At 39.9% G+C, this 24,373-nt stretch overlaps 1 protein-coding gene across 1 annotated transcript in view; it reads left to right on the forward strand.

The window, feature by feature from the left end:
• SDC4 (syndecan 4) overlaps window positions 1-23,439 on the forward strand; it is a 35,843-nt gene extending 12,404 nt beyond the window's left edge. Inside the window, exons 3-6 of the mRNA XM_067468165.1 lie at window positions 15,305-15,443; window positions 17,375-17,424; window positions 18,026-18,212; window positions 20,561-23,439. Coding sequence (XP_067324266.1) covers window positions 15,305-15,443; window positions 17,375-17,424; window positions 18,026-18,212; window positions 20,561-20,712 — 528 coding nt within the window. The 3' untranslated portion in view covers window positions 20,713-23,439. The remainder of the gene's footprint in view (window positions 1-15,304; window positions 15,444-17,374; window positions 17,425-18,025; window positions 18,213-20,560) is intronic.
• Window positions 23,440-24,373: the final 934 nt, after the last annotated feature.

Genomic DNA, 24,373 nt, shown 5'->3' on the forward strand with positions numbered 1-24,373 from the left:
ATAGGTTGTCCTTAGAAAACAATTTAGAGACACAAATAGCAACGGGCCAAGGGTTAAATGATAAAGCTAAGGCAGAGGCAGGGAACCTTTGGGTCTTGAAATATGTTGCCCTATGCTTTCTATGGTTTTGGAGCCCCCAGGGGGTGCAGTGGGTTAAACTGCTGAGCTGCTGAACTTGCTGACTGAAAGGTTGCTGGTTCGAATCCGGGGAGCAGGGGGAGCTCCTGGATTAGGCCCAACTTTTGCCAACCTAGCAGTTCAAAAACATGCAAATATGAGTAGATCTATAGGTACTGCTCCAACGGGAAGGTAATGATGCACCATGCAGTCATTTCAGCCATATGACCTTGGAGGTATCGATGGATAATGCTGGCTCTTTGGCTTAGAAATGGAGATGAGCACCAACTCCTGGAGTTGGACACAACTGAAATTAATGTCAGGGGAAAAACCCTTTACTAGTTTATGCTTTCTATGGGCTCTATCGAGCATGGCAGATTGTAAAAAACCTTTGGAGGGCCAGAGTTTTCCTACAGAAAAGTATTTGTGGGGAAACTGAAGGATGAGGTAGTGCCAAAAATATTAGAGGATAACATTTGGGACAGCGAAAGTAAATAAAGAGAAGCTGGATAAAGTTACAGAATGAGTCTTTCAGATGCCTAGAATTGTACACTTGGTTGTACATATAACCTTCTTGAAAACCATGATTTTAAAAATGCTTCATGTAGTACCTTGCGAGAAGAGGAAAGCTAGATTTCTTATAACTAAAAAAATGATAAAATCCTAAGGAATTAATGCCATTACCTCTGGGCGTTGAGAGGGAGGGAAGGGAGGATTACATTAGATACTATCAACAAAATTATTGGCAGTTCAGTTGCTTCTGCTTTCCTTGTGTGCCTTCAAGTTGACTCTGACTTATGGATTTTCATTTGATTTTCCCATCAAGATTTATTCAGAGGAGGTTTTTCATTACCATTCCTCTAAGACCGAAAGAGTGTTACGTGCCCAAGGTTGTCAAGTTGAGCTGAATTCAAACCCTGGTCTTCTGTAACCCCATTTCAACACTCAAACCGTTAGACCACGCTGGTTCTCTGTCCCTATTTAACAAAGTGTAGGCATCTGTGTAATGGCTTACTTAACGGTGCACTTTTATTCATAGGCAACAAAACCAGTTGGATGGGGGAAAAATGCAGTTTAGTGGCTCTCGTGTTTCAAGCTTTGGGAAGAATGCATTATTTGCCAGTATGACAGCAGAGGGTAGCTGCAGGGGGTGCGGGTAATTACCTTCTTCTTGGGGCCACAAAGACTGCCAAAAATGTACTAAAATGAAACTCGAAATGTCAAGAGCTGTCACTGTGTCGACATTGAATTTCATAGAGTTTTCTTAGATAGGGAGTATTAAAGGTGGTTTTGCCGGTGAAAACGGCAAAATGGGTACTACAATGCCCGATATTCATTGGGGCATTATAGACCCCATCTCATCCTTGTATTAGCCAGGGCTGACCATACTTAGCTTCCAAGATCATACAGGATTCTGATCTTGCTGATTCTGAAATACATGTATATTAAACATTGTAGATTGAGCCACCGGAGTCTATTGAAAGAGTGACTTGATACTCCTGAGACACCTTTTTTTGTATTTAGAGGAATTTGGACTGGACACTGCCCACAAGAAATGCATTGAGGCCATTTATTGCTTGAGGGTCAATCTTCGCCTCAATCAACAGTATAGAGAGATTAGATACTTTTATGCTTGAATTCATAGGAACTGGAAACTTCTCTTTGGGAAGGAAATAGTGTCAACATTTTTAGAACTACTGTTTAGAAATCTTAAGCTGAGATGGTCACTTTATTGTTCCTTAATCAGCATTTTATGATTGCCCAAGTGATATTATGGATGACTAACATTCTGACTCATCAGGTTTAGTTACTATTCTCATCTGATGCAGGCAAATAAGTCTTGGAGGAAGAGGCCCATCTTACAAATGTATGGTATGCTGGAATATGTTAAGATACAAAATTTCTCCACAGTGCATGTCCCGAGCCTTTTCTGAAAGTGTCTGCTGTTCACCAACTTCTCCTATCCAACTTTGTAATATATAGCAAAGAGCTGCACACACAAATTGGCATAATCTATTATTGTGGATCATGATCTTGACACAAACTTACTTGATATGTTTAACTAGTGCGTAATATTTTTATACTTGGATATGGATTTGATTTAAAACAAAAATAGCAATAGCCAATAAAGCAGCAGAGTAAATAAGCTGGGAATCTTTAGGTAAGACAAAAACTTTATGGACTTTAGCTAGAGATGTAAGTGTTATTAGTCACACTTGGACTATTTTGACTAAAGTTTTGCAAAAATGCATACATGGGTCCAAATATGTTATTACATTTGTTGTGCTTTTCTGTTATTCCCACTTCCTACTGCTCTTCTGTTTTGTTAAAGTGAACTGCATCTAGGAAGGACTGGAAGCTCTCTTCTTCAACTCAAAATGCTGTAGAAAAAGTCTTTAGATCATTCTAGTTTTATCTTATTCTTGACTATACTCCAAATAGGTCAGCCTGGTATAAATCTGCCCCGGAGCACTCAGTATGAAGACCTAGGAGCAGTATAGAGAAGCTCTCCATACTACTGGTTAAACATCTTTATTTGCTACTTCTTGTATTTAGTGCATTGTTTATCATACTGTTAGGATATAATACTTGACGACTGAATTTCAAACTTTACCCATTTCCTTATCTGGCCAATGTGGAGATGGCATCTCTTCAAACCAGTGTGATTGTGGCAAAGAGAATTGCCTGTAATAGTCACTGGCTGTATATTAATCTGCTGTGGATGAGGATGCTGTGCTAATTTGTTGGGCCTCTTGATTAGATTAAAATGTGTCGAACAGACACCCATGCAAAATATGTAATGGGAGCTCAACTGTATAAACAAGCTTAGATTGCCTTCAGGTATAAAGGCAAACCTATTCCTAAAATCTTTCTTGATCTCTTGGCGGGCCAGACGCATGAACAATTAAACCTAGCCATCTTGGCACTGGAAAATTGTTCAGAGTACCTTGGGGTGGTACTAGAAACAATAGACAGCATGGAGGTAAAAAGCATATTTTCTCTTGGGGATAATTTTATATTCTGCCCAAAACTACATATTAATAGGGGAATGCTAGACAGGATTGGAGGCCTCATGCCTCTGCATACCTGTTGCTGGGAAACAACATCCAAGGGGAGGCTTTTGTTTATGGGTTTCTCCAAGGCATCTGAATGTCTGATGTAGGAAAACAGAACACCAGGCAAGATGAGTTTTGGTGTGATCCAGCAAAACCTATTATATCTTTAATCATCTATAATTTTGATAGTTCTCCCACTCATTGAGCAGTCATTCTTGCAAATATTTCAAATACAGGTGCCACTGGGTAACATAGTTTTCTTGCCTTCCCATTATATGAAATGTGTGTTCACATAAGGGAAAGATAAAGGGTTTCCCCTGACATTAAGTCCAGTTGTGTCTGACTCTGGTGGTTGGTGCTCATCTCCATTTCTAAGCCAAAGACCCGGTATTGTCTGTAGACACCTCCAAGGTCATGTGACCAGCATGACTGCCTGGATCACCATTACCTTCGCGCCGGAGCGGTACCTATTGATCTACTCACATTTGCATGCTTTATAACTGCTAGGTTGGCAGAAACGGGAGCTCACCTCCCTCCCCAGATTTCAACTTGTGACCTTTCCATCAGTAAGTTCAGCAGCTCAATGGTTTAACCCACTGGGTCACCAGGGCGCATACTCCACATACTTCACTGTATTCCAGATAAATTATTTTAGACCATTACCTCAGAGTCCCTCATCTAGTGGCTCTGGTAACTGGGGCATTCTGGGGTTTATAGTACCCCAGCCCATTTTTAAGGAAAAAAACTCCTGACAGTAAGATCTGTTCAGCAGTGGAATATGTTGATGTGAAGTGCGTGAAAGTCTCTTTCTCTTGAGATTTTAAAATAGAGAACGGACGGCCACCTTTCAGAAGTGCTTTGATTGTGTATTCTTGCATGGGAAGAGGTTGGACTAGATGGCCCTAGTGGCCCTTTCCAAAGCTGTGATTTCTGAGCCCTCCCCTTCGCATTGTAATTGCTTAATATCCAGTGAATGATGACTCAAACACTTCATGAGGTGTGTACTTAAATAATTGCGATTGTATAAAGTGAATGAGAGATCCTCAACTTGTTCTCTTCTCTGATGTGGTACTTGAAATGCCACACACAAGTGCAGAACAAGTCTAGGTGCTCTAAAGTTGACTTGCATGGGCCACGGCATTGAGCTCCAGTTCATGAAAGCCATCATCTCAAACAATAATGGGTGTTCTTTTTTCTTAGTAGCTTTTGAAGCCTTTTACACAATAAGACATCGCATTTGGTATCTAATACAGTTGAAAGGGTGGGTGAGTGTAACTTCACCAGAAAGTCTGCTGACAGAAAGAATTCTTGAACTTCCTTAGAATTGACTGGTCACAAGATTAAAAAGAAGTGGTGCTTCTGCTTTTGTGCTCTGCTTTTCTCATAAGATGTGACCTTTCCATCTCTTCCCTCAAAAGAGTTGCAGACCATTTGAGAAACTTGAATTCAGGAAGACTAGAGTAGCATTTTTCTAAGCGTAGGTTTCAAAATCCAATAACTTAGAAAGCACAGGGTTTATCTTGGCTGAATCAACCTCAGGGCCACATGGGCTGCCAAGTGGTTACGTGACACCCATTTGGTGGGGGAAGAGTGAGGGCGGAGAGAGGGAGGCCAGCTTTGCCCTGTAAGGGTTTGCTTTTGCAGCTTTGTCAATAAGGTCCTGTCTAAACAACACATTATGTTGACTTGGGTTAGGTTAGGTAAATCTTGCAAGCTTACTCCAATTGTAAAGCTGAACCAAAGCTTGTTAACACGGGCAAATATATTATTAATTCATAGAGAGTGCTGTTCGTGTTTTGCATGCAGCTGTTTGGAGAAGACATACCTAAAGACAGAAGAAACAAGACTAAATTGAATGCCTCTGTTTCATCTAAATAGAAGTGTCTAACGTCTTATTTTTGCATGATGAAGTTATGAGAAATCAACCCGCAGATTTAAGATCTCACCTAACCTCTTCAGTGGGTTTCTTCTGCTGTTTAGCAGGTTTAGATGCATGATGGCATCTTGGCAGGAGCAAGTGAAGCTTGCTCTCTGCCTCCTCCTGCCTGCATGTGCTTTGCTTCAGTACATTAGTTTCTGCTTTGGTCACACCATAGTTTTACATCTGAACTGGCGAGCATTTTACAATTGATTTGAAGCACACAGTTTGGAGTGGGTACGAAGAAATCTGTTAAATCTTTACTCTCCTTTTACCATTCCGAGAATCCCCTGTGGAGAAGGCATTAGCTGGCAAACTAGCAGGTTGGGGAGATTGCTAATTGGATTTCCCAAAGGGTAAACAGCTATAGAAGTAACTGATTCAAATCAGGATTGGGGGAGTTTATTGCCAGTCTTGCCTCAGCCCTGTGATTCTTTGCCTCAATTCATTAATTATGTTACTAATATAAGTACTGATTGGTTGCTAATGTGCAGAGATTTGTTCATATCTATGTTAAATTCATACCATTGAACTATAGTGACTGTAGATTTGAACTGTAGAACGTGAGAACATATGATGGCATATTTGAGATATGCAGATCATGTACTCATTTGCTACATGCACTATACTATCATTTAGCACCTAGCTTTGATTGGTGATTTTGACCCCCTCCCCAAACCCCAAAATAACCATTAAAATCACAAGTCTCAAGTCTGTTTTTTCCTGAGTGTCTGTATGAACCTCATGTTTTTTGTGCATTAAATCCACTGGGGAGGCCCTCCTCTCGCTCCCACCACCCTCACAAGCACGGTGGGTGGGAATGAGGGAGAGGGCCTTCTCGGTGGTGGTCTCCTGACTTTGGAACTCCCTCTCTAAGGGAGATTAGGCAAGCCCCTGCATTGCCCTCCTTTCACAGGGATTTGAAAACCTGGATGTTTCAGCTTGCGTTTGAGAACGCTTAGTCCCTAGTTATAAATGCCCAGCCCCTAGGTTCCCTAATGATATTTTGTTCTCTGCACTTCATCCAATATCCGGCCCTATGATACGCTGCTTGCACTATCCCATACCCAGCCCTTTTATAGCCTGGTCATGTCCATTGTATCATTGGTAATTGGTTTTGTTGACTATTACTTGATTGAATTTTAACGTTGCTGTTTTATACTCTTACGTTTTATTGAATTGTACTTTTATTTGGACCGTTATATCTAATTATGCTTTTATTTTAATTGTGTTTTTGCTTGGATGCACTGTTTCGTATTTGTGTCTGTGGGCATTTTGTGCCATATGTAAGCTGCCCAGATTCCCTTCAGGGAGATGGTGGCAGGGTATAAGAATAAAGTGATTATTCTGTTCTACCTTCCAGTTGCTTCACTGTATAACTGTTCTCAACGTATACTCAGCCCTTCTTCACAGGAAGTCATATCATTTAATATCTGGACAGTTAGTTTGAAATTGTAGTAAATCTACTCCCAACCAGGAACATATGTACCTTTCCTTGGCATTGCAAATGCTGCAGTGATGTTTCTAAAATCTTACAAAAAGCTCCCACCCCTGTTTTAAACTTAATACATTAGTGTTTACAATGTTGCAGTAAGTAATAGGTATGTGTGTCTAGTCCCAATTTCCCACATACATTGTTTACTGCAACCTTTTAAACACTAGTTACATACACTATTTACATTCAAAACTGTCTTTGTTTTTTTGTGGCAAGATTTTCACCAATGTTGATTTTTTAAAATTTATTAGCAAATTTCTATATTGCCTTTCTCCGAGGATCCAAAGCAGTTTGCAACAACAGTTAAACATGCAATATAAAATTTAAACAATTAAAATAATCCCATACGTTCCCATTAAATATAAAATTGTCATTAAAAGGAGTAAAACCATATAAAATTCCCAGGAAGATAAAATCTGATCATAAAATGCAGTTCCAAGGTTTCTGTCATCATTAATTAAAAGCTATTCCACATAGGAAATGCCAAGGAAATGCACACATGTTCCTGGCTGTGTGTTGATTGACTACAGTTTCATGAATATATACTTCCGTTTTCTTGATGTGCTTTGTGGTTGCTTCAGTAGGAAATCTGTTTAACTAAATTGGAATGTCATGAAATTAATTGTGTTTTTGTTTTCAGCTGTATCTTCTTTAACCATGTAGTAAGCATCCTTGATTCCCAGAATTAGACAAAAGGCAGATATAAATGAATTGAACTTAAGAAACTGCAAGTCGCTTCTGGTGTGAGAGAACTGGCCGTCTGCAAGTCTTCTCTCATATCCCCATATGGGAAGCTGGAGCTAAGAGATGGGAGCTCACCCCGCTCTCTGGATTGAACTGCTGACCTTTCGGCCAGAGTTCAGCTAGCACAAGGGTTTAACCTATTGTGCCACTGGAGAGGACCTCTTTTTGTAAATAGCAAAAACCAATGATTCAGTTGAGGATCCTGCCTGCAGAAGTTAGTGGTGATATTTACCTCCTGCAACACATCACAAAAGGTGTCCAAGTCCCCAGAATAGAGAGCCATTACAAGGGGGAGGTGGGATTGTTGGAAAACAAGTTCCTCCACACCTCGCTCTTACCAGCAGAAGCATTTGGTTTTAGGATCCAGTTTTATCTGTGTATCTGGCATAAAATTGGGAAGAAATTGATCAAGATGTCTGTGAAATAGTGTTCTTGATCACATCACAAAGTTAAAAGCAGGAGGGAAAGCTGTTATGAAATCAGAGAGAGAGAGAGATTGAGAATCACTGCCAGGGTGAAAGAAATTTAGAAATAGGTCCCTAGTCATTCATTTTGTCTCCCAGTTAAGATTAAGGTAAACCAAGTATATAGTGAAGTACTAATGTTTTCTGAATAACTTCCACACAATCTAAAAACTGAGCAGACAAGGTGCAAACACCACAAGCTAAAAGCAATATTTACTAGTACAGCTCATACAGAGATTGCACACATAAGCAAACACTTGGAGCTCACCATCAAAGGAAGAGTAAGTCTATGAGACCTTGGAAAAGATTGTGTGACATAGTCTGGGAAGGCAGGGTGTTGTCTTATGTCACCGTCACTCCTTATCCTTCTCTTTGATTTAGAAAGAAATCGAGAACAAGCAGTCTTAGGAAAACCAAGACAGGCAAGAGTCATAGCACCATTGAGGCTGGCATATTATTGATTTTGGAACAGTCTTTAAATCCATGTATGTGTGTGTATATGAATGCACATATTCATAAATACACATTCAAGGATGTCGTGATTGTCTTCATGTGCAGAGTATTTGTACATTATGCCATACTGGGGAGGGGATGGGACATTAACAAAGAGAGCACAGGGTTTGTGTATATGAATAAAAAGTAAATCTATGAGACCTTGAACACAAAGGGCAGACTTCAGCTAATATTCTCAATAAAGCCTTTACCTAAGAGTAGCTTTTTGCCCAGAAAGTGGCAGGATGAGGCTTGCAGCTGCATTCCAGCCCAGCCTTCATAGAGACCCAGATAGGTTTGTTTTTTTCCACTGGCATTTTAATGCAATTTTCAGGATTTTATAATAAGTTTTTTAAGTGATTTGATAAACTAATAAAAAATCAATACATTTTAAAACACTTATAATGATTTATGTTTCATGGAGCATGGTAGAAAATATTGTTGCATGCAGTCGCAGCAATATTCTTACGAATAATTGATTTTTTAAAAATACTATTTTTTCTAATGTTTACACGGACCCATCACTGGTGCAGTGGGTTAAACTGCTGAGCTGCTGAACTTGCTGACAAAAAGGTCAGCGATTTGAATCCAGGGAGCGGGGTGAGCTCCCGCTGTTAGCCCCGGCTTCTGCCAACCTAGCAGTTTGAAAACATGCAAATTTGAGTGGATTAGTAGGTACTGCTTCAGCGGGAAGGTAATGGTGCTCTGTACAGTCATGCCAGCCACATTACCTTGGAGGTGTCTATGGACAATGCCAGCTCTTCGGCTTAGAAATAGAGAGTCGGACATGACTTGACTTAATATCAAGGGGAAACCTTTACCTTTTAATGTTTACACAAGAGTCCCTAACTCTTAATATTTTTATCAAGTTGCAACACACCAATGTATGTTCCATTTTATATGAATAACTGTCTAGTTTTTCATATAAAAGTCTAGTTATACAAATCAGCATAGTGTTAATGTGTCCAATTTCTCATGTGAAAAAGTATAGCAGTGTACTCCGTCTGTGTCCATATGTGTCAACTGCCTCTACACAGGTATACAATGTGTGAATACCTTTTGGTTCGCAGTTGATAACATTCCACATTATCTGCTTTGAACTGCTTTGAACTGTAATATATGGCAGTGTGGACTCAGATAATCCAGTTCAAAGCAGATGTTGTGGAATTTTCTGCCTTGATATTCTGGGTTATATGGCTGCGTGGAAGGGCCCTAGAAAGATGCAAAACATATAGCATTGTTGTGTCTGCTTGTATTCTCACTTTGCCAAATTTGAAGCCCTGGTAGAGAAGTTGGACAGGGATGTTAAAAGTATAGTATGGCCATGGCAGCTAAAATGGTGTTAAACTGCATTGATTCTACAGTGTAGATGCACCTTTAGGTGTTCTTTGAACTCTATTTTCTGGATTGATAGTAGTGCTGGGAAGCACAGTTAAAAAAGCAATGAGTGAAAATGATCAAGTGGATCTAAAAATATTTTTCAGCTATAATAAAATAGAATTAGTTTGTTTTTCTGGTCATCTAGGAACTACTAACAATGAGATGTAGCTTTCCCCTTCACTATTCCTGTTATAAGAATCATCCTTGTGAATCTCCAGGGGTGCCTTAGTGCAGTTAATTGTCACAGTGCTTAAATGCTTGTGTGTCTTGCTGCATTAGTACTTGTGGCTGCCAGTGCAACGTAAACTCTGTGTGTGTGTATGCCTGCACGCAGTCTGTGGCTGGCAGCTGAGAGGTAAATCTTTCAGCAATTTGTAGGCTAGAAAAGCTGCTTCGCCGCCCCTCTGCTCCTCCCAGTGATGTTTGTTAATCTCACTTGGCACTCGGTATGGGTAAAAGCTGCTTAATGCTCAGATACACTGCAACTGGATTAAACGCAGAAGTGACGGGCTCCTGTAGTTAAAGGATTCGACTATAGAGCATATTAATAGCAGGGCTTGTGTATGCGGCCAGAGCTTTATGGAAATACATAGCACCTTCCGTATAAATAAAGTACCTTTTTATTAAAAAAGCAAACACTTTCAATTCTGAACTAGTGCATCTATTCAGTTGAAAACGTAGGACAGTATGGAGTCTGTGTAGGACATAGGATTCATTAGATCTTAGCTCACTGAAAAACTCAGCCAAATAACAATAATAAATTTTCTGTTTATTTCTCTGCCACACAGAAGAAATTGTTTTCTGTTTTCTAGAAAGGCACAAATCTATGGTGAACTTACTCTTTTACAAAATAATTCATAACTGAAATTTGGTGGAAATATCAAGGTGCCTCAGTTTGAATTGCCATCAAGTTTCTGAAAGGCAACATTTGGAAGGTCTCATTCTCCTATCTCTCTAGGAATTTGCTAGGTTTTCTAGTATGACTGTATGGTAACTTCTAGTAGACCACGTCAGCTCTAGATTATTAAAGATAATTAAATATGGTTTTCTGTGGGTGAGCAGATGGTGACTACTGGATGGCATACATTCTGTATCAGAAACTAGAGCTGATGTGGTCTATCCAATGCAATTTTCTGAGTCAGCACCCCAAATAACCAAATCAACTCTAAAGTTGACCAAAAACTGATTCGTAACACATTTGGTACTAATATTAGAGAGTGGTCCCTGGTCAAGTTGTTCCTGATTAAAAAAAAAAAAGGTTGGGAACCACTGTTCTAATGTAAGCATATAATTGAATCATTTTTGCCCAGGCCTGGATAAGTGAAGCCATGAATATGGGTTCTTTTGTTACATACATCTTACAGTTTTGTAGAATTATAATCTCTTCTGCTGAAGTTGAAAAAGTGTGAGAGATTATATTTAAATTCTGCCAAGATAGAAAAAATGGCTAATTTCAAGCCTGACTACATGGAATGCATGTTCAAGAAGGATTGTGGTGACTTTGGATCAAGGGCAGGGAGAGTTACCCTTTTAAATTACAGTTCTCAAAGTCCCTTGGCTGGCATGTCCAGTTCTGGAAACTGTAATAAAAAACATAACTGTTAAAAGCTGTGTTTGGGGCTTACTTGCATGGTACTGCATATGCGCTTCCACAATCTCTGGCTGAAAGCGAGTGAGTTCTGCTCCATTTAAAGGGACTTATAACAACTCAAACCTGGATAACTTAACCTGTGCTATGCAGGATGAAAGAACAGGCTGTGCTTCCAGCCAGCAAAGAAATTAGACTGCTCAACAAGGTTGGGCTTGCATCTCCCCCAGGGCATGGCAGAGCCTGTTCTCCTTGGAAACTATGATGGAGGCCTGTTTTGGGGGAGAACTTCAGAATGTACTCCGGATTCATGCCGATGGAGTATGATGGAGTCAACTTGTCTAGTGCTGGGTCTGTGGGATACTCTAAAGCCTATTCCATATGTATTGTGTTCCATGAATGGTAGTCTTTTGATAAAGTTCCTATGGCTGAATGATGTAGTCCTTGCACCCTGTCTTAGCTCTGCTCTTTTAAAGTCTCTGTCAATATTCTACATTTAAAGAATACTTGGTAGTTCACACAGAGATCAAGTGATTGGTTCATCACAGGATTGTGGAGAACAAGGTTCTCAGGAGATGACACAGGATCATCAGATCATTATTATATCTTTTCAGTGAACTCTTTATAAGCAGGAAATATCCCAGTCATCATTTTTACAAATGGATTTCAGAATAGCTAATCAAAGTATACATGTGAGTGTGTATATGTCTTCCTCTCATCTTGTTAATCTCATCCTGGTTTTAAAAATCCACACATGCACTGATTCCTTTCAGTACTTTTTTTAGTTTGGTCTGCTTGGTCTTTTGAGCCTCTTGGGGACAAAGAAAAAGTTCTATCAGTGATTCATCACAATGAATACAGCCTGAGTTGGCATATAGGTGTGCCCCAGCAGTCAGCACCTGCTTACTACTATCTGCTCTATAAAGAGGACAAAAGCTGGCCATATTATGTGAGGTCATGAGTCACTTTCTCTCCCTCCCTTGCTTATTCACACACATGTATTTTGTTATCAAAGAAGAAATTCTGGATGCAAAATATCCCTTGTTTGCAGACATTTTATTTGGTTCTGTCTAGGGATGGATTTACTGTGACTAGAGTCAACTACAAGACACCACAACTCTTGATCTAGTTGGAATTTCTGTTGTGATGTCTCTAACTGACATCTGATTGATTGGCTGAGCAATTGACTGGATTCTAAGGCAGCCTGTGTGTATCTAATAAGCATGGGCAATCCATGGTTCTAAAGTACTTACAAAACTAGAGGACACTGATGCTTTGCTTCTATAGTGTTGCTAAAGTTCTGGTGGTGGAAATTTCAGAACTCTAACAAAACTTTCAAAAATTTTGTTATACATAGCAGTTACTATTTGGTTCTGTCATAAAAATCACCAATAATGAAATAATAATGAAATTTTGAAAGTTTTGTTAGAGTTCTGAAATTTTCACCACCAGAACTTTAGCAATACTATTGAAGCAAAGCACCAGCTCCCTCTAGTTTTATAAGAACTTTAAAATCGTTTAGAACCATGGATTGCCTATGCCTAGTATCTAACATGTGTCAGACAACTTTGATCTTCCAAAGTACAGCTCATGGTCCTTGAGATGAAGAGCTTACCAGAAGGACCTTTTCCACTCAGTCCTCTTTATTAGTGCCCTTGACTCATCTGACCACTTCTGTCATCTGTTGAGGATGTGTTCCTTTGAATTCTTACTCTATTACATATGTTCTTATAATAATTCTGGTCCTCAGTTTTTTTCTGCATGGATCTGGTGTGTGTGATTTTCTTTTATGTTCATAAAAAGTTACCATTAGTAGCTAGTTGCTGCTGTTGGTGCATAAAGATATTTTGAAACGGGAATTCAAGCTCCTTGCTCCAGTTGGATGAAATTCGTGCTCCCAGGTGCAAACACAAAAGTTAAGTTCCAAAATCAACAAATAACCTCATGATTCTGGAATTGAGTTACCTGTAGATCCAGCTTGTCATGCTGCTCCTTTTATCACCCAAAGGAAGTGAACTGCGGGGAGGCTGCCTTCCCTTAGAACAGCCTCACAGTTCGGCTGTGGTTCTTCAAAGGCTCGGGGTAACTGGGTTCTGATAAAATCATGCCGTTTGACATCTGAACCTCAGCAAAGTCACTTTGGCTTTTATGTATTGTGCAGTGGCTTATCTGTTACTGCTGTTGCTGTGCTAATGCCATATCTGTGGCTGTATTCGGTCCCAGCATTGAGGTCTCTTTTTATTTCAAAAGGGCAGCTGCTGAGTTTGCTTTTTAAATTGTATTTTCTTGTTTGCGCACCTAATTCATGTGCATTAGTATTTATTACCCCCCAAACCCTTTGATCCTGTGTCAGCAGAATTTTCAGATGGTGAAAACAAACAAATTTATCAGTTCTAATTCTTCCATGAGAGTGGTATTTGAGTTCTGAAGCTTTATAGAAGCAAACAATGCCACTTTAAATATGTCTGGCATGACGCATAAGCAGTGGAGGGGGTAGTTCATGTTGCTCATGAACAACATAGACCTGTGTGGAAGATGGTTACTATTGCTGTTTTCTGTATTGGAATGGACCCAATCTCTTTAAGAGTTGACCCTAGGAGCAGATAATTTTCTTTTGCCTAATAGAAAGTGGCAGAGATGGATGGACAAAAGGCACGGGTGGAAGAGCCATGCAGCAAATGAAATACCCTTTCTTACTGGTCCAATTTTTATATTACTGTGTGTACTCAGATATAAGTTGACTTTGTGTAAGTCTAGGGTAGATTTTGTGGCCAAACTTATGGATTTTGTTATGATATGGAGTCTCTGGTGGTGCAGTAGGTTAAACCGCTGAGCTGCTGAACTTGCTGACTGAAGGTTGGCGGTTCAAATCCAGGGAGCGGAGTGAGCTCCCACTGTTAGCCCCAGCTTCTGCCAACCTAGCAGTTCGAAAACATGCAAATGTGAGTTGATCAATAGGTACCGCTTTGGCGGGAAGGTAACAGTGCTTCATGCATTCACACTGGCCACATGACCTCGGAGGTGTCTACAGACAGCACCGGCTCTTTGGCTTAGAAGCACGACTCCTCAGAGTCAGGCTCGACTAGAGTTAATGTCAAGGGGAAACCTTTACCTTTACTTTTATGGATCAGTCAGGGGTCATTCTATAGAGAGGAGAAGGTGTCAGTGCCACTTTTGTTGGTCGACTACCCCTAACTATTGCCACATTTCTGCCCAGGCATTCAAAAAACAGCAGTAGTATTTATTACTTCTGCTGCTTTACTTTTGTCTTTGCAGCTCTTCCCCTCATCCCTGGAACAGACTAAGCTCCATCTGTTTGGGGCTATTCAGAGTGGGGAGGGGGCTGCTCACTCATGAGTGAAATGAGTGAAATGGAAGTCCTTCCCCCGCCCCCAAACTGCCTCCAATTGCAGCTATTCCTCCTGCTGTAGACACTGCCACCATCCCCTCCTCAGCCATTCAGACCTCACAGGATTAGGTTCTTCACTGGCTGTGGCAAAGGTAGCATGCTCTCTTCTCTGGATCCTGGGTGGCAGTATGGCCATGGAAGGCTCAGGAACAGCCTTTCAGCATCACTGGCAGCCCAGTAGCCAGGATAGAGGACTATGCCATCAGAGCTGGAGAAAGCAAGAACAGGAGTATGAGCACAGGGTAATGGGAGAAGCACCTGCAGAAGCAGCAGATGGTGATGTGGGAGGAAGCCAGAGCAAAGTAGGGGCAGGGGCGGGGGCTTGAGTCCAGAATTGAAGGTACTTTGTTCGTCCCAGTAACCTAAAAGAAGCACTCACCCCTCTATTCTCTCCACTGTGACGGGAAAGCACCAAAATGCTCCTGCCATCACCATTTTTTCAATGAGGCATTACAAAATAGCAGCACTGAAGTGGACACACCTGTTTATAAGTTGCTCCAGATTTTTGAGTCAATTTGTAATAATTTTTTTCAACATATGCCCCATTATATGCAGTACTTTTGTGTTCTAAACTGATATTCCTATTCTGGCATGTCATTATGAAAAGTGCTCCTTTCTAATTGTGTTTTTTCCTTTCTCAGGTGAGAGAAACAGAGACTATGGACCCACAGTTGTACGCTGAGGAGTTTTCTTCTGGAGATTTGCCAGATGATGAGGACTCAAGGACCGACTTCATCATCGATGATGAAGACGAAAGCTCAGGTTCAGGAGATAGCGAAGGTATATTTTGCTGTTGGGCTTTTTCATGTAGTGATGTTACCTGGGATTATACTAGACTACAGCTGGTCACTTTGTTGTCACTTCTCTGATAATTTCCATTGCGTTCCTGTTTAGTTTCCTGAGTATCACATGATGTGGACTTGAGTTTGAATTCCTTGATTTTGGGTCTGAAGTTGTATGAATGCAGAAAGCCAGGAAGAGTTGCTCCTTTGCCTTTTTCTACAAATCAGAATGCCTATTAAGGTGTCTGGTTTAAGTGACTGACTTATTTCACTTCTAAATGGCCTGCTTTCACACAAATACAGCAGTAAAAGAAAGGATTTCTGCATTGTATACAAGAAGCGAATGTAGGCAACTTCTTACTAGATTTTTGATGATCTGAAACTCCTAATCCCTCACCATTGCCTAGAGATAATGGGAATTGTAAAATCTTCTGGAGAGCTATAGTTGCCCATCCTTGTATGGGGGAAATTTGCTATCTTGTAGTTGAAGTCTAGTGGTTTCAATACAACTAGATGCAAGGGCCTTGACAGCTCACACTCTTTCCATATCCCAAGACTATGAGATTATTTATATATTTATTTGATTTGTATCTCATTTTTTCCCAACAAGAGATTCAAAGTAGCTTACAATATGAAGTTTTTTTAAAAAAAAAAACCTGAAACAATTAAGCAGCCAATCTCATCAAAACACAACTTTTAAAACCTTATTCTTTTAAAAATAGTTGAAATGCATAGATACGTTATTATGTATTTATTTATTTATTTATATATTTATATATTCCACCTTTCTCTACTCCGAAAGGGAACTCAGGGCAGCTTTATATCTAGACAATTATTCAATGCCTTTAAGAGGAGCCCCCGGGGGCACAGTGGGTTAAACCCTTGTGCTGACAGGACTGAAGACTGATAGTTAGGAAGTTCGAATCTGGGGAAAGTGCAGATGAGCTTCACTTCACTTCACTTCACTTATTTCTTAATTAGTTGCTCTCCACCAAGGTGCTCCAAACGACTTACAATTTAAAATAGCATTTATACAATATAAAAACATTCAACATAAAAACATACAACAGTGACTATTTGGCAAATTAGATCTGATCACTTTACTTAAATGCACAACCAAACAGCCAAGTCTCCCTTTGTCAGCTCCGGCTCGCCATGTGGAACATGAGAGAAGCCTCCCACAAGGATGGTAAAACATATAAAAAAAACATCCAGGCTTCCCCTGGGCAAATTCCTTGCAAATCTCCAATTCTCTCACACCAGAAGCAACTTGCAGTTTCTCAAAACGAAAAAAAAATGCCTTTAAGAATAGCACACTATTGAATGTCCCTCAGTGAAGGCTTGAATGCCTGTTTAAATGGGAAGATCTTTGCTTGCCAATGAAAAGAGAGCAGAGAAGGGTCAGTGTGTAAGGGAATTCCATAGTCCAGGAGCAACCACCAAGAAGGCTCTCTCCAAAGTCCTTGCAGATGGGACTCTTGAGAGTGGTTCTCTTTGCTTTTTCCTGAGTCTTAATCATAGATTCAATCTAACTTCTTGCCCTCATGTACACTGTGTTCTCAAGAAAAACAAGTTCTTGAAACTAGCACACAGCAAGTTGAGGCAGATCTGGTGGTTTCCGTGAGCCAATTATCCTCAAGGAATAGGTGTTTGAAAAAAGGGCAGTTCCTTTTAAAAGCAAGGCAAACTGCACATTGTGTAGACTTGTTACGAATTGGCTAATGGGCGTGAGAGCCAGTGACTTAAAGAAGCAGGGGTGGTTGAGATGAGAAAGAGGAGCGTCTGGGATATGCCTGCATGTCCCTTGATGCAATCTAACCAAAAAAGTCAGGAACACATAGATAAAGATAATGGATCTATAAACTGCTACAGCTTACTATGATTCGTTTTAAGAAATTACTTAAATATAACTCTTTCTTTGTTATACAGGCTATTCAGATACTGAGAATGTTTTGCGCTCAAACACGGACAGTTCTTCAGTAAGTATTTACAGTGCCTTTGAGATGATATTTAGTCTTTGTAGTCATTCGGCTGATGATGTGCCAGTGAGGACCTACTGTCTTCATGCACATTTATTTTGCTTTTAGGAAGAAGCCAGAAACAAGTTTTGAAAACTTGTAAACATGACAATTTATGTTTCTGCATATTCCTTACATAAACAAAGCAGTATATGTCAAATACTTCTGTTTTGTTTTTTTCAAAAATGTGTCAACAAAACAAAACAAACAAACAAACAAACCCAGTATTTGTTTATTAAGCCACAGAACAAAAACTTATTGATAGTGCTCTCCAGTTTTAACATGCTTTATGATGGAATTTGTCAAGAATACCCCATGCCATATGATTTTCATGCACTACAAGGCTGTTAATTTTGTTGTAGCAATGTTTATCAAAATGTAGCCTTGTTGGTTTGCGTTGCCGTATTGCTTTCAGAAGTACTGAGCCCAAAATAGGATAATTTTCAACAAAATGGAGATAATGCTTCCTGGATTTATATTGGCAGTTCTGCAGTATTTTAATTTTGATGGCTTGCCCAGAAGTGTGTTCTAAATGCAAATTTCTTCTTATCCCTTTGTTCAGGTATTCAAAGACAACTATATTCCTGATTCTAAACCAGAGATCAAGGATAAGATTGACCCTATGAGAGACAATGAGATTATTGTTCCAAAAAAAGCTGCATCCCCCGGAGCAGAAGACCTGAACAATGAGATCTCATTGGCCAGTACAGCCAATGGCAGCATTCTTGAGAGGACAGAAGTTCTTGCAGGTAATCATCTTTTAATAGAGGAGTCAATTTGTAATTCCGTAAAATTAAAATAGATCATGATTTTTTGAAGAGAAGCCTTTTATCAGGAAGGTGGAGAACTGACAACACAATATAAAGGAATACTGTTTGCATTAATAGAAAAACAAAAGATGCAGTAGTGGTAAGAGAAGGTGGTAACCTTGCAACAAGTTATTGGTTAAAGCAGGATGGCTAAATTGTAAACTGTAGGATAAGAAAGTTTAATGTTTACTGTATGAGCATATCCATTTGCAGTTCCAAAGAAACCCAGGTCCCTTCTACACTTCCATATAATCCAAATTATCAAAGCAGATGATCCACATTATCTGCTTTGAACTGATTGTATGAGTCTACACTGCTATATAATCCAGATAATCTAGATTTTATATGGCAGTGTAGAAGTGACCTAAGTGTCATATGTTCCCATTGTTGCCTAAAGATCGATATATATGTTATTTAGAGTGAAGTCTTCTGATCATGCTTTTCCCTGAATTGTTCCATCCCCTCATCCCCAATTCAGAACAACGTCACTGTGTTTAAAACAGAAGCCCTTTGCCATTTGGGTGAGGTATATATCCAGATATGGAGGTAGCAGCATCTTGTATCCTCCCTTTCCATTAACTCAACCTCCATGACTTGGTTGAAACATAGTGTCTTGTGTCCAGAATGTGTAGCCCACGCTTCACACCTTAATAGGCATGCAAATTGCACATGGAGAACCTATGCTTTCTATGGTGTCCATACATAGACTACAACAAAGATACTGTAATCAATCCATGGAGCTAGGGGGATGCAAAATGATGGTCCCAGTGGATGTGACCCCTTTCTTTCAAGTTCTTTGGCTCTCTGTATCTAGTATCATTGTGACACTGATTATCCTGTTTACAGAAAGTGTTGTACTGCCTCACTGCCAAGCTTTTAATGTCTTGCTTATAAACTATGGAAGAATTTACAGCTGTGCATTCCAAAAATATAATCTAGAACAATGCTTCACAGGTATCTGATGTATCTGATGTAAGGAGCCTGCAGTTATTCCCCAATGTGCTAGAACTATGAGTCCATTGGTCCAGTTATCTCTCCCCCTCCTCAAACTTTACAAGGACCACCTCTGGTCTAGAAATTTTAGGGTTTTTTTTTTTTCATTTATGCTTTGTTGTTGTTCCTGTGGGCCTTCACAGCAACCTATGGTAACCTTAAGGTGACATTTTCACTGGCAAAATTTGTTCAGAGTGTGGTTTGCCTTTGCCTCCCTCCAAGGCTGACAGAATCCGAGTTATCCAAAATCACCCAATGGGTTTCCACAGCCAGGCAGGATTTGAATCCTGGTTTCAAGAGTTATGGTCTAACACTGAAACCTCTACACCGGTGGTTCTCAACCTGTGGGTCCCCAGCTGTTTTGGCCTACAACTCCCAGAAATCCCAGCCAGTTTAACAGCTGTTAGGATTTCTGGGAGTTGATGGCCAAAACATCTGGGGACTTACAGGTCAAGAACCCTGCTCTACACCATGCTGGCTTCCTGCCAGAAGTAATTATTGGAAAATATATGGAGGAACTGTGCTTAAGTCCTTAGGACTGAATTTCATCTAGAGCAGTGGTTCTCAACCTGGGGTCCCCAGGTGTTTGGCCTTCAACTCCCAGAAATCCCAGCCGGTTTACCAGCTGTTAAGATTTCTGGGAGCTGAAGAACAAAAACATCTGGGGACCCAAGGTTGAGAACCATTGATCTAGAGCAAGACAGGAGGAAGTGCTAACTTCTAGATGTTGTCAGCTGTCCCTTCCCTTCCCTTCCCCTTGGCTATGCTGGCTAGAATGAATGGATATTGCAATCCAGCAGGATCTATTGGTTCACATTTTCCCCATCTGATTTAAAAAGTTGTTTGGAAATTACCGAGCTGTTGTAAATTCCACTTAAAGGAGAAGCAAAAGGAACTGGCATGGAGAATACCCCTGAATCTCTGCCAATGTCTAGTAATGCTAACGTCTGTCAGAAAAACAAGGCAACGTTTCTCACTTGCTTTCTAACTCTAGTCCCAACCCTAGAAATGAAACTTGAAATTCAATAATTAGATCTTGTCCGTGGTTAGCCACAGGTGTTAAAACTGCTTTCCTGCTTTCTTCAAGAAGAAAGGCTTGTTTTATGTCGTTAGACAATATTTAATAGAGAGTATGAATCAGAATTACAGTTAGACAGAAAATTGCTCCAGTAGTTATTGCCAAGTTAGCAGTAGAACACTGAAGTGGAAGTGCTTGAGATGTGCTGGAATTATGTGCAAAGTGCTTCTGTTTCCAGAGTGTTTACTTGGTATTAACTTCCTCACTCTCTTTCCAGCTCTCATTGCAGGTGGAGCAGTTGGGTTGTTGTTTGCCGTCTTCCTGATTCTTCTCCTGGTTTATCGCATGAAGAAAAAGGACGAGGGCAGTTATGACCTTGGCAAGAAACCAATCTACAAGAAAGCGCCTACAAATGAATTCTACGCCTAAGGCTTGCCAACGCCACAATAATCCACTTGGGAGTCAGAAGCGTACTTTGTTTGTTTTTTTCCTCTCGTTTTTTGGTTGTTGTTTTTTAAGCATTTGGACCATGGACAAAAAAAGCTCTGAAACAAATGCACTCTTGGATTGAATGTCAAAATGATTTTTAAAAAATCTTCCTTTGTGACCCTTCCCAATAACTAATGAGGATGCAGAGTAAAAAGGCATAGTTGTGGAAGGGAGCCCATGTGGGGGTATGCCTGTGTTCTAAAACGCAAAGCAAACTTGCCAAATTATATATTTGGTTGAATAGAGGGGAGGAGGGTTATACATTTGCATCCGGTTATAGTGCTTCAACTTGCCTTGTTTTGTAGAAGGTTTAAACTCTTGACTGTAAGCTTGTCCTTTAGCAGGCCAGCCAATGGAAGTCATGTTTCTTTTTTAATTAGGAGCTTATTTGTGAAATGTCCTACACTACAGTGTAAATCAGTCTTAGAAGCTCGGTGGAGCTTAGCATCACTATCTAAATTTGTGTCTTAGTATGAGAAATGGCTACATGCAATGGATTGCTTCTTTTGTGGAAAGGAGCTCGGTAGCCTCCAAAAGCAAAACATTGCTGGGAGAAGCTCTCCCATAGTCACATGGAGTTTTAATTGAAGACACATATTTTTATTGTTTGAATGATGAAACCCTCTTTTTAAAATCAAACTTAAACATAGCCTGCCTATACAAGTTTCTAGGAAAGAGTCCTACATTTATGTTTTTCTCATAAGGCTGAATTTTTAATTCCTTGTTTCCTCTTGCTGGGCTTCTCTGTAGATGACTGGCATTTCGTATCACCCATTATTGCCTGAACTCCAACAGCAATTACAGTGTGTTACAGCTTTCTAAGCTCATATCATAGGTTACTTTAGAGATCTGAGAAGAAAATATTTATGTTTTTTCCAGAATAAAAAGCAAAGATGTGTTTGATTTTTTTAAAAAAAATAGAACTATTTATAGTTTCTAAGATGGCTGCTCCGTTTTTTGGTAACTCTTCTTTTTATATGTAAAACACTAATATAATGAAACCTCCTAATGATTGTGAAAACTATTTAAGCTTTATTCTTTGTATTATACCCTTAAAGCAATAACCTCTGCTAGAATTAATGTTTATATGCAAAAAAAATCAGATTTCTTTGAACATGACTAAAATATAAGGGGGGGGAAGGGGGAATGTTTTTTTTAGCTTTGTAATATATTATCAGTGCTATAGAGCTTTATTTTTTCAGTAAAGTGCACAATTTTTATAAACATACTGGAATGGATTTTGTGCAGCCTTCTTACATGGGTGATGGGTTACCTGCTTTGACTTGGGGAGTTACCGGTACTTTAATGTCTTCATATTCTCAATGGAGTCCTCATTTAGTGCTAACTGTTGGCACCTGAGTAAGTCAGCTAGGTGAGTTGAGGTCTAAGCTTTTGCCCTTGGCTTTCCTGCAAACAGAGGTTGAGTTCACCTACCTGGAACTTGGGTGCAGCGTGGTAGCATGCTTTGTTTAGCTGCTTTCCAGCTGTAGCTCTTCTGGCCAGCTCAGGGGGTAACCCAGAGAACATCCTTTGAAAGCACCTGGTACGAACAGTGACTTTTCTCTGAAGTTGTCTTGCCATTTTTAGGCAAACACATAGAGACTCTGGTACTCTAGCAAGCCCTAGTTCTAGCTTTAGAACCATAAGCTTTCAGAATTCTGAATATCATGTTCCTCTTTCTCTTCTGGAGAAGTTGTCTTTTGGTATCAGTCCCTCCCAAAAGAACCAGCTGGCTGTATTCGATATGCAATATTGGCATATTCAGGGGAGGGATCTTTATTCATCCATGACTATATCAGAATAGTACATAATTACATTAATGGTGCTGCATAAAAAGACAGCGGGAAGTGTAAAACTGGTACATGAGATCTGAGTTCAAGTCCTCATTCATAGAATGTGGATACAGCTTAGTGTTTTTATGAGACTATCATTCAAAATCCTGCCTTAGTGCAGTATTAGACGATCAGTTTGTGTATATTTGTTAATTTCAGTTATCTCAAAAGGTCCCCACTAGTTTTTTGATGTAATCAGGTTGCACCAGCATTGATGTCTCATCCTTCCCAATTTCTTTTTTCTTTTTGAAGGGAATTGCCCATACAACCAGGCATGTGAATGCGTTGTATTTATCTTGCCATGTATGGGAATAAGAACAGCATTGCACAAGCCATCTGTAATCACACAGAACCTGACATAACCTTGCACTTTTTATCTGTTTGCAGCTTTTGAGCTGTAGCTTCTGAAAACCTTAAATAGTCTTAACACATGAGTTCCTTGTCCTCGTGTTAATAAAAGGTCCATCAGTGCTCTTTACCAGTACTCAGAGCACCATATAATTGGTCTTCCAGTTTTTTTGTTTGAGAGTGAATTCATATTGTGATTTTTATCACATCCTTCTGGGATTGCTACAGTGAACATATGGGTAAAGTTATGTCTATGGAAAAGATTCCACTCTGGTATAAGCACAAGTCCTTTAAAACTTTGCTTCTGGAACTGTTTAGTTTGGCATGGAGGACTGGGGAGGAGTATGTACTTAACACTTTTCTATAACTATTGCTTGGAAAACATGAATCCCATGTCTGCCTCTGATTGCTTGGATTATATTTCTTGTATAGTTGCTTTTGTTTTCACTGTCACTGATTTGATAAAATAAACTGGTACTTTCTAAAACTCTGCTCTCTCACGTAATTGAACTCTGACAAGGAATATGAAACAACGGTTTCCCCTTCCCACTTTAGGTAAGGAAAGTCCTAAAAGTGCTAAGCTTTTACTCCGAAGGAAGCTCTTTTTCTTATATATGCTTTGATTGAACCAGAAATTATTTTCGTGTTTAGAGGAAGAACTGCAGCTTTGAATGCTTTAATAATGTCTCCTAGAAAAACGGACTTGCTGTGAGCAATACAACACCACTGATGTAACTGTTTTCCCAGATAAGTTTGCTTCACATGGTCCAGTGGTTTGCCACTGTTACAATGTGCCTGGACCGTTGGCTCTGTCAGCCAATTATATATATATATATATATTGTGCCAGGAGCGACTTGAGAAACTGCAAGATGTTTCTAGTGTGAGAGAATTAGCTGTTTGTAAGGGAATGCCCGGATGTTTTGATGTTTTACCATTCTTGTGGGAGGCTTCTCTCATATCCCCACACGAGGAGCTGGAGTTGAGAGGGAGCCCATTCTCGCTCTCCCCGGATTCAAACCTCTTGCCGGCACAAAGGTTTAATCCATTGCACCAGCGGGGGCTCCTCATACCAATAATAATAAAATCACTCAATTAGGCTAGGTGTGAGGAACATAATGTCCTTTAGATGCATTGAATTTGAACCCTTAGTCCTTGGCCATACACAAGGTACAATGTTGGTGCATGATTTTATTCAGCTAGGCTCTGCTCTATGCAAGAAGGCGTAGCCCTGGGTTGGAACACAAGTTATCCATGCAAATGATACCAGTTTCAGTCTCTGACACATCCAGGATCAATTTGTCAGAAAACCTATAAGCTTTTTGCTAGGTTTTCATAGGTAAAAGTAAATGTTTCCCTTTGGCATTAAGTCTACTTGTATCCGACTCTGAGGGGTGGTGCTCATCTCCATTTCTAAGCCGAA

This window comes from Anolis sagrei, chromosome 4 (assembly GCF_037176765.1).
Source record: "Anolis sagrei isolate rAnoSag1 chromosome 4, rAnoSag1.mat, whole genome shotgun sequence".
NCBI classification, from domain to species: domain Eukaryota; kingdom Metazoa; phylum Chordata; class Lepidosauria; order Squamata; family Dactyloidae; genus Anolis; species Anolis sagrei.